Source organism: Vicugna pacos, chromosome 1 (assembly GCF_048564905.1).
Source record: "Vicugna pacos chromosome 1, VicPac4, whole genome shotgun sequence".
In the NCBI taxonomy this organism is placed as follows: Eukaryota; Metazoa; Chordata; class Mammalia; order Artiodactyla; family Camelidae; genus Vicugna; species Vicugna pacos.
Window position 1 is genome coordinate 60958981 of NC_132987.1, and position 11287 is coordinate 60970267.

Below are 11287 nucleotides of genomic sequence, written 5' to 3' on the forward strand. Positions count from 1 at the left end.
AACCTCTCCAGCCTTGGTTTCCAGATGGGTAAGACAGCTAATAATAATAGCCTCAGGGACAAGTGAGATAATGCAAGTAAAGTGCCTCGTTAGCCCCACCCTCTGATTGGGTGGTTGACCTCACGAGCCTGCCCCTTTCTAGTAGGTTCAGGAGTTTCGGTTTTTCCCATTCATGCAGGCAAGTCAGTTAACTTGTCAGAACTCCCAGCTTCCTCATCTAAATGGGTCAGTGACAGTCCCTACCTCATTGGGCTGTGGCAGGGATTAGTGAGTTAATGAACACAGTACTGGGCCCTCAGTAAATTTTCTAAGTGTCTCCCCCCCCCCCTCCATTCCAGGGCCTGGGCCATTGGGCTGCAGAATCTCTGTAACATCAAACACCTGAGGGGAACATCTATTGGGTATGAAGGTGAGTTGGTGCCAGCCTCCACCAGGGTGCTGGTCCTTCTCCCCTGCCAGGGAATACAGGGGCGGCACCATGCTTCCCAGCCTGGGACAGGGTAGCAGAAGACCATCTTTAGGCAGACTTCACCCTTATAACCCAGGCTGTGGTGACCACATGGCCAAACCACTCCAGGTATTGGACAGCCCAGCGCTAAGTCTGGTCAGAGTCAGATAATCGCCTCCCTACTTCCCAGCTATGAGGTCTTTGGGTAAATTGAGGCCAGAAACATCGAGAGACTCGTCGGATGTCCTCACCCGCTGCCAAGCGTTGGTGGCAGAGCTGGAGCAATAATAGTGCTTAAAGAGCTTTACCAGTACTAACGCATTTGATCCTCCCAGCCAGCCGGTGTTTATGTGAGGAAAAGGAGGCCCAGGGATTTCATAGCTTGCCCAGCTGACACGGTCAGTCAATGGGGAAAGGCTGACAATAGAACCCGGGTCTGGCGGCTTTCAGTCCACGGCCCCGTCCTCTGCACCACCCAGCGTCGTCCTGCTGCCTCCCCGCCCAGCCTCCCCGTGCGTGGAATCCGGAAAGAAATATCTGATTTCAGTCGACAGCAAAATGTTCCTTCCAATCCTAGAATTGTGCTGCCTCCTCCCTTCCTGACCCTTTCCCCATAGGTTTCCAAGAGGGAGTTAGCAGGCGGCAGTGCCCCTGGCCCCCCGCGGCCGACCCGGCCCCCTCCCCGGCGCCGCACGGTCTCGGTCCCCATTACAGCGCGTGGGCGGCGATCCAGCACGAGGAGGCGCAGATCCACAGGCCGAAGGAGATGCAGACGCGGTGGCGAGCGAAGCAGCGGTCCAGGTAGTCCCAGTCCCAGAGCGCAGGCTCGGGCGCGGGGCTGGGCGCCTCCTCCATGGCTGGCTCGGCTCCGCCCGGTCCCGTGCCCGCGCCTCCGCGTGGCCGGAGACCTCCCGAGCTGTCCGCAGCCCCGGGCCCTGCAGCCCCGCGCCCCCTTCTCTGGTTGCGTCCCGCCGCGGCGGCCCCGGCCGAGCGCACGGAGCGCTGGCGGGAGATGGGCGCTCCCGGCTCCGCGCTCCCGGGCCAGGAGGGGCGGCGGCCAAGACACCAGGAAAAGTTTCCGAGCCCGCGCGGCTCCCCACCCCTCGCGCTATTGTCGGGGGTCGGCGGGCGGGAGGCCGCCCCCCAGCGGCGGGAGCCGTGAGCAACCTCGGCACAAAGACTGCGGCCCTCGCCCCGGGACAGCGGCGGCGCGGCTCCCGCGGACTCCTTGGCTGTCACCACTCCCCAAACCTGGCGGCCGGAGCGGAATGCAGTGACCTGCCGGCTCTTTGTCTGTTCATTAATCAACCACATTTTCTGAACCAAACAGTATATACTTAACGCCTGGGGAGCCTCTTGGGCCCTGGGGATCCCAAGATGAGCGGGGCCTGGTCCTGATGGTTAAAATGGCACCATACAAAGAGTGCAATGGGAGGCCAGGAAGGAGGGATCAAATGCGCCCCGCTACATCCTCTCTCACCCTCTTTTCCGAGGCTGTAGTTTCACCCTCTGCCCTGGCTCAGCTGTCCAAGCCGGGCTCCGGAAGTCATCCTAGACGGCGACCCCCCGCAGCCAGGGAGCCCCGTGATTTTTGCAATCTGTCCCCTCCCATCCAACCACACTGCCATTCATTTCAAGTACACGGGGCTGTTTTTCTTGAAAACAAACTAATTTAAAGTTTTCCTTGTTGATTTTAATAACTTTCTTAAAGAAGGACTTGACTATCATTTCTTTTTTTATCTAAAAATAGTTTTACTGAGCTCTCATTCATATAGCACAAAATTCACCTTTTTAAGTGTACAATTCAAAGTTTTTAGTATATCCAGAATTGTGCAACCACCATCATTATCTAATTTTAGAACATCTTCATTACCTACCCCCAAATCTAGTACCCAATAGCAGTTACTCTCCATCCGCCTCAAGCACTCCCAACCATGAGCAACCACACATCTACCTCTGTCTCTCCGGATTTGCCTATGCTGGACATTCCTTATAAATGGAATCATCCAGGAGGTGACCTTTTGTGACTGGCTTCTTTCACTTAGCATGTTTTTAAGGTTCATCCATGTTGTAGCATGTATCCGTATGTCATTTCTTTTTATGGCTGAATAATAATCCATTGTGTCGATGTATCACATTTTAATTATCCATCCATCAGTTAATGGACATTTGGGTTGTTTTTATTTTTTGGCTATTATGAATACTGCTGCTATGAACATTTGTGTACAAGTGTTTGTGTGGACATAAGTTTTCAATTTTCTTGGGCATATACCTTGGAGTGGAATTGCTGGGTCCCATGGTGACCTCTGTGTTTCAGGTTTTGAGGAACTACTGGACTGTTTTCCAAAGTGGCTGTGCTATTTTACTGGTTTGTTTATTTTAAAAAGTTATGACTACTCACAGGAGAAATGAAACACTATGTGTCAGGCATTGTGCTGGGAGCTGGGGACACATTGTTGAGAAAAACAGATATGGTCCCTACTTTCGAGGAGCTTACAGTGCAGTAGAATAAAGAGATATTAAACAATAAATTGATTAAATAAAAGTAAAATTAAAATATGTTATTAGGGAGAGGGTATATAGCTCAATGGTAGAGTGCATGCCTAGTATGCACGAGGTCCTTGGTTCAATCCCCTGTGCCTCCATTAAAAATAAATAAGTAAATAAACCTAATTCCCCCCCCAAACAAAAAACAAACAAAAAATACGAAAAAAAAAGTTTTTTAAAAAAGGGACCAAAATTCAAATAATAAAATGATTAAGATGGAGAGATATAAAATGAATGCCAACTAAGACAAGATTAAAGGGTTAAATTAAAAGGAAAAATATATGTAACCCATGTTTCTCATAGTCTATAAACAGTAAATACCCCTAGCCTGAAATCTCTGCCTTTTGGTTCTTTGAAGGCTTTTTTGGTGCATGTCCTCTGTGCTTACAAATGGTCACTTCTACCATGATCCTCCGTGGATGCTGACTGGTACTGCCCAGATCTTCGGTTCCTCTGGACACTGCCTACCAACTGCTCCCAAAGATTTCTCTCTAAAGATAATCTATTCCACTAATTATCTCGATAAAGTGAGGACACACATGCAGTCTTGTGTCACTCTCTGACCAGGCCCTAAGGTTGCCTGATACTCTCAGTTTTGTTTCGCCTTGAAGATACCACTACTTAACTTGATTCAGTCTTTATTACAACTCCCCTCTCCCTCAGCATAACCTTGGGGAGGTGGGCCTCATTTAAAAATTGCTCAGTCCTCCTCACCTACCCTGAACCAGGTTGACAGACCTTGATGTCTTTTTCTCAGAGCAGTAAATTCTCCACCTTTTCTGTGACTCCTCTGAGAATCTGAAGAAAACCTTATCCCTGAAGAACACGAACTTGGAAGCCCACCCACACAATTTCTTGCATAACCTTGAGGAATTTATGGAACCCCTGAAATTCATCTATGGATTCCATTGGCAGAATAGACTCCAGACTACAAACCCCCAGTTTAAGGGTGTAAGTCCTACAAGCCCCCTGCCCGAGCAGTTGGGGTTGTGTGGTCCATGGATTGTCGGTGTCAGAATCACTCTGGCTGCCTGTCAAAAAGCAGACCTACCAAGTCCACCTCTCTGGGTGTATGTTCTTGGAATCTGCCTGGATTCGTTTCCTAGGGCTGCTGAGATAAGTCATCCCAAATTTAGTGATTTAAAACAACAGAAACGTATTCCCTGACAGTTCTGGAGGCCAGGAGCCTGACAGCAGTTTCAATGGACCGAAATCAAGGCATTGGCAGGGTGGTCTCTCCTGGGGGGCTCTGGCGGAGCAGCTGTTTCTTGTCCTGACTCTTCGGGCTCCTGGTGGTGGCCATGCTCCTTGCCTTATGGCTGCATCACTCTAATTAGTCTCTGCCTCTCTGGATTCATTGCCTCCTCCTCTTCTCTGTGTTAAATCTCCCTCTGCCTTCTATCAAGACACTGTGATTGCATTTGTGGCCTACTCAGATAATCCATGATAATCTTCCTGGCTCAAGATCCTTAATTTAATCACACCTGCAAAGACCTTTTTTCCATATAAGGTAACACTTACAGGTTCCAAGGATCAGGACTTGATATCTTTGGGGGCCATTATTTAGTCAACTGCAATTGCTTTTCACAAGCTGCTAGGGAGAGTCTTATGAGGACCACTAGCCTATGAGATGGCCCTCAGTGGGGGTGGAGAAGCTGAGGGGAGAGCTGTTCCTTGACACTGGATATTTTGGCTCCTAGGACAATGCAATGGGCAGATGTGGGTTTTGGAGAATCTTGGAGTGGAATTCACACTCTGTTTCTGTGCAGCTGTGATTGGGACAAAGCCCTGACCCTCTCTGCACATGAGTATTCTTACCTGTAAACTGAGAATGAGTACCTGCCTTAGAGTCACTGTGGTTATTAGAAACCCTGCAGATAAAGCATCTGGCATGTGTCAACAGTGGCGATTATTATTGTTACCAACTTTCCCAGGGAGAGCCTCAGCTGCACTACAGAAAGTGGTCCAGAGAAAATGTGAAGAGGAAGGTCACCTCCTGGAGGGAGACACAGAGCTCTCTTCTCTCCTCCACCACGTGCCAGGAGCATCTGTCTTCGGGCTTTAACTACTATCCCGTCTCTGCCGTGCCTCCCGAATGAGCTATCTGCAGGTCAGAGATCCCAAACTTTAGACTCACATATGTAACTGCCTATGTGACATCTCCACTTGCATGTCTTAACTGAACAGGTCTAAAACCAAACGCAATTTTCCCTCTCAAAGCTGCTCCTTGGTGGTCTTCCCTACACAGGTGATTGGGCATCCTGGTCCAAGGGGTGGAGGTGCGGGGACAGCCGGGCACCTGCCCTTTTCCTCCGTTAGGGCACCTCTCAAGCGCAATGAGTGTTGTCTTTCTACCAGGCTGTGAGCGCCTTGCAGCCAGGGTTGTTTAGTTCTTATCTGTCTCCCCAGCTCAGTGCCTGGCACATAGTAAGGAAAATATTTACTGATGAAAATACTGGTTTTTAACAGGCTGTGAAAATGTGATATGTATGTAGGAGCATACTGAAAATGCTTTGATGATGTATAACATTGCGTGTGTGGGTATGTTTGGGAAGGCTTTCAAGAAATGCATGAACTGGGCTTTGGAGGATAAGTTTACTTTTGGTGACGAGGCCATGGCACCAGTCCTGCAAAGGCGCTCCTGGAGGTGGGAAGAGCGTGGCCTGGGGGTGCAGGCAATAGCAGGGGTGCTGCAGTGCAGATAGGAGGTGGGCTAGAGACGCAGTCTCTGCCTGGTCTGTCGGAAGGGAACCAGGACTTCATCCTGTCAGGGGATGATGCATTCTAACCAACTCCCTCCCTGCCAGTAGGACACCCCCACTCCCAATTCTCCCAGTACCTTCCATAGGGCTCTCCACATTCAGAAAGTGAATCAGTTCCTTTATCAGGCTCCTCTGAGGCCCAGAAGCTAATGTTTTTTGGCCATGGTCCCGAGTTTGCCGGAAAGAAAAACTAACAAGAGGACTATAACACACACCCTCCCTCCACAGCTCCTAAGCGTTTCCTGTTGGCAGAAGCTCCACGGGCATTGTCCTGAAGAAGGAAAGGGCCGCCATGGGCTGGGCGGTCCTGCAGGAGCTGGCAGCCAATCGGGCCATAAATCCCAGCTGCCTGGAGCAGGGATGGCGCGGGGTGGGGGTGGGGTGGGAGACGGTGGTTGGAGAATAGACCTGCAGCTCAATCAACAGCTTTTCTCTTGTGAGAACACATTGCCTCCTGCCAGTGTTCTCATAAAGTGCATTATTCAGAGTAAGGGCTTGTGGCTACTCCTCAAACAATAACACACACACACACACACACACACACACACACACACACACACACACACACACACACACACACACACACACACCCCTCTACTGTCAGCTTGATTTACCCGCTATAAATACAGAGAAGTTAATTCGAAGAGAATGCATTTTGAAATACTGGCCTTTCCAAATCTTCATCAGTCCCATTGTGGACATGTTGGGGTGTCATGATTGAAGCAGGTGGTAGGACTGCTGGGATCTTGGGTTCTATTTAAAACTCTGTCATCAACACGTATGATCTTGTGAAGATTTCTTTACTTTTTCCCCCTCAAGTTCCTTATTAATAGCATCTGGTTGCTGAAAGTCACTTTAAGATGCTCAGGAGCTGAGCAAGCGTTAATCAAACTGACAGATGTTGAAATGTTACAGCAAGGAAAGTCCTTCTTTAAAGGGGCTTTAAAACAAAGCAACTCACCTTTTAAAGAGCCAACTGTCAGGGTGGGTATAGCTCAGTAGTAGAGCGCATGCTTAGCATGCACGAGGTCCTGAGTTCAATCCCCACTATCTCTGTTAAAAAAAATAAGTAAAGAGCCAACTACATAGAATTCAGTACTTGAATATTTGCATTGAAATAATTATTTAAGAGAAATGTAAGTTCTCACTGCAGTTTGCCATTTGGAGAGAAACCAGCATCCTGCCAAGTTCCTATGTGCCAATATGGGAGGGAGCTGGATAATCCCACTTCCCTAAAGCCAAAAAAGACAGGAGTTCTGCATGGTCCTGTTAATTGTAGTAACTGATTCTACTGTCTTTCGGTACAATTCTATCTGGGCTTCTGAACGGCTCCGGGGCCCTTAACTGTCTACTCTTATGACACCTCAAGCCCTAATTTTTTATTTTGAAAAATTTCAAAACCACAAAAAGGTGAAAGAATACCCACCTAGGTTCACCAGTTGTTAACATTTTGCAGATTTGTTCTCTGTCTCTCACTCCACTCGGAACCATTTGAAATTGCAGGTATCATGACATTTGACCCCTAAATGCATCAGCATGTGTCTCCAAGGATGTTCTCCAACATAACACACTTTCATTACGCTGATAAAATATTCTTATCTAATGTGTAATCCCAGGGTGGAGGAGGGGGAATTGGATGACGGTCGACAAAAAGTACAAGCTTCCAGATATAAGACAAGTTAAGTACTAGGGATGTAATGTACACAGGATAAATGTAATTAACACTGTTTTGTTATGTATGAAAGTCGTTAAGAGAGTAAATCCTAAGAATTCTCATCACAAGAAAAGTTTTTCTCTTGTTTCTTTGATTTTTTACCTGTATGAGATGATATTCATTAAACTTGTGACAATCACTTCAAGACATATGTAAATCAAATCATTATGCTGTATACCTTAAATTTATACAGTGCGGTATGTCAGTCATATCTCAGTAAAACTGGAAGAAAAAAATGTAATCCATATTAAAATTTACTCAATTGTCCCAATAATGTCCAGTATAGTGGTGTTGTTTTCAATTCAGGATTCATTCATTTAGTTGTTTCTTCGTGGTTAGACTGAGGGTAAATGCTTCTGCAAAAGCAATACAAGGTGCTGCTGTGTGCTCCCTAATGCTGCATCGGGAGGTACAGAACGCCAGGCTGGCGTTACGCTGGTGATGCTGAGTTTGATCACTTGGTTAAGGTGGTATCTGCCAGATCACTCCACTGTAGAAAACACTTTCCCTTTGAATTTAATAAGTAAGGGGTGAGTGAGTCTTAAAAGGATGTGACTATCTAGCTCCACAGGGACCTTTCACTCAGTGCTTTCAGCAGCCACTGGTGATCTTTGCCTGAATCCATGATTTTGTTGATGGTTACAAAATTCTAACATTCCATCTACATTTTTTCACTGTGTTGTTTTTTGTAAAAAAGTTTCCCTTCCTTTTCCTTTTTCGAATATTACTGTGGACTCAAGAATCCCTTAAAAAATTCAATGTTTTAGAATTCATTTTATAATTCATTATAAATGTGAAATCCACTGCTGTTCTCTTCCCGACCCTGAAAAGAATCTCACCATTCCGACCTTTGATTGTTGGGTCAGGCAGGAGTTAGCAGTTAACCTTTAGTGGTTAACGTCTGAAGATGTCACCAGCCACATACTCAGTGCTTAATAGTCACATGTGGCTGGATGTACCTACTGGACAGCACAGATTATAGAACATTTCCTTTAAAGCAAAGCTCTATTGAACAGCACTGTATCACAGTGCATGGAAACACTATTTTCAAAAACCAAAACCTGCTGGGTGATAAGGATGTGTCAGTGTAGGTCCATCCATTAGAACAAGTGAACCACTGTGATGCGGGATGCTGACAGCGGGGGAGGCCGTGCACGTGTGGGACGGGGGTACACGGGAACTCTCTGTACTCTGCCCTTAATTTTGCTGTGAGCCTAAAACTGGTCTAAAGGGTAAAGTTTATTAATTAGAAAGATATCAAAAACCCCAAACCTGCAAAACATCCACATGTGCATCAATGTTCGAACAGATAAACTGTGATGTATTCACACCATATACTACTATACGGCAACGAGAATGAACAATTTATTGTTTCTGATACGTGAGAATACGGGTACCTCTCACAATATTTGATTAAAGAAGCCAGACACTTACTTAAAAGTACATACTGCGTTCTGTTCACATGTAGTAGAAAATCAACTGAAAAGGGCAAAAGAACAGATACCCTGGAGAGGGTTAGGTGGGGCGCTGGCCACACTCTGGGCCTCGATCAGTGTGCTGGTTGCATCGGTGGGTCATTTGTGAGAATTCAGCTGTCTGTATACTTAGGATAGTGCACTTTCTGTATACATATACACTCCAATGAAACATTCAAACACTGTATTCAGGGTCTACTCTGTGGGGGCACTTTTTGCTAACACAAGACCCTTTGCTTTTAAATGCTCAAAAGGGTTGTCATTTCTTCTTTATACTGGAGTCTTAGGAAAGCAAGACCTTCCCTTCCTGTACGGTCTCTCCCCCTCAACTGGTATGTGGTATGCTGAACACAGAAGGTAACAAATGGCTATTGAGCATGGACATTTTAACTGATTTCCTCACTTGTTCGCAGAGACTGAAGAGGGGAAAGGGCTGGTAAAACAAGGTGGCACGGAGTAGATTTCTGACCTGCTGCCAAATTTTCCTGTTTACCCATCAAAGAAAACATACGTCACTATTGGCTTCTTGAGAAAAACCTCAACCTCTTTCTTATTGCCTGAAGAGTAAACAGGTGACAGATGTATAGCAGGTTCTACCGTGAGTGGTATATTTCTTGTAACAAAATATTGGGAAAAATTTCAAAACAAGAAAATGAGAATGCTGATGACTGTACCTGGTAAGTCTAAAGTACTAACCCGTACAACAAGGGTGGGGACACTTAAAACAATTGCAAGGATGCTGAACAAGACACATTCTGGGCAGAAGCAAAGGGGAAAATAGAAATTCCCTTTTTGAGGCATCCTCATTTGGGAAGCTGACGATCATTTTCAACAGAGGCTCACAGTCTCCAGTGGCTTTTAAAAATTACCCATGCCAAGACAGCATGGTATTGGTACCAAAACAGACATATAGACCAATGGAATAGAATAGAGAGCCCAGAAATGAACCCACAAACTTTTGGTCAACTCATCTTTGACAAAGGAGGCAAGAATATACAATGGAATAAAGACAGTCTCTTCAGTAAATGGTGTTGGGAAAACTGGACAGCAGCATGTAAAACAATGAAGCTAGAACACACCCTTACACCATATACAAAAATCAACTCAAAATGGATTAAAGACTTAAACATAAGACAAGATACAATAAACCTCCTAGAGGAAAACATAGGCAAAACATTATCTGACATACATTTCAAAAATTTTCTCCTAGAAGAAATAAAAGCAAGAATAAACAAATGGGACCTAATGAAACTTACAAGCTTCTGCAGAGCAAAGGAAACCAGAGATAAAACAAGAAGAAAACCTACGGAATGGGAGAAAATTTTTGCAAGTGAAACCGACAAAGGCTTGATCTCCAAAATATATAAGCAGCTCATACGACTCAATAAGAAAAAATAAACAACCCAATCCAAAAATGGGCAGAAGACCTAAACAAGCAATTCGCCAAGGAAGACATACAAATGATCAAAAAACACATGAAAAAATGTTCAATATCACTAATTATCAGAGAAATGCAAATCAAAACTACAATGAGGTATCACCTCACACCAGTCAGAATGGCCGTCATTCAAAAATCCAAAAATGACAAATGCTGGAGAGGCTGTGGAGAAAGGGGAACCCTCCTACACTGCTGGTGGGAATGCAGTTTGGTGCAGCCACTATGGAAAACAGTGTGGAGATTCCTCAAAAGACTAGGAATAGACTTACCATATGACCCAGGAATCCCACTCCTGGGCTTGTACCCAGAAGGAAATCTACTTCAGGATGACACCTGCACCCCAATGTTCATAGCAGCACTATTTACAATAGCCAAAACATGGAAACAACCTAAATGTCCATCAACAGGTGACTGGATAAAGAAGAAGTGGTATATTTATACAATGGAATACTACTCAGCCATAAAAACCGACAACATAATGCCATTTGCAGCAACATGGATGCTCCTAGAGAATGTCATTCTAAGTGAAGTAAGCCAGAAAGAGAAAGAAAAATACCATATGAGATCGCTCATATGTGGAATCTAAAAAACAGAAACAAACAAACAAACAAAAACAAAGCATAAATACAGGACAGAAATGGACTCATGGACAGAGAATACAGACTTGTGGTTACCGGGGGGGGGGGGCGGGGTAGAGGGTGGGAAGGGATAGACTGGGATTTCAAAATTGTAGAACAGATAAACAAGATTACACTGTATAGCACAGGGAAATATACACAAAATGTTATGATAAATCACAGAGAAAAAAATGTGACAATGAGTGTGTATATGTCCATGTATGACTGAAAAATTGTACTGAACACTGGAATTTGACACAACACTGTAAAATGATTATGAATCAAT

General features: G+C 45.5%; 1 protein-coding gene across 7 annotated transcripts in view; it reads right to left on the reverse strand.

The window, feature by feature from the left end:
* Nucleotides 1-1678, reverse strand: part of TMEM44 (transmembrane protein 44) — a 30803-nt gene extending 29125 nt beyond the window's left edge. Inside the window, exon 1 of one of the 7 annotated variants that reach the window (XM_072963001.1) lies at nt 1161-1677. In XM_072963001.1, coding sequence (XP_072819102.1) covers nt 1161-1303 — 143 coding nt within the window. In that variant the 5' untranslated portion in view covers nt 1304-1677. Of the gene's footprint in view, nt 1-1160 lie in introns of all 7 variants that reach the window. The other 6 variants (XM_072963000.1, XM_072962996.1, XM_072962984.1 and 3 more) reach the window with 6 other exon arrangements.
* Between the last annotated feature and the right edge of the window lie 9609 nt (nt 1679-11287).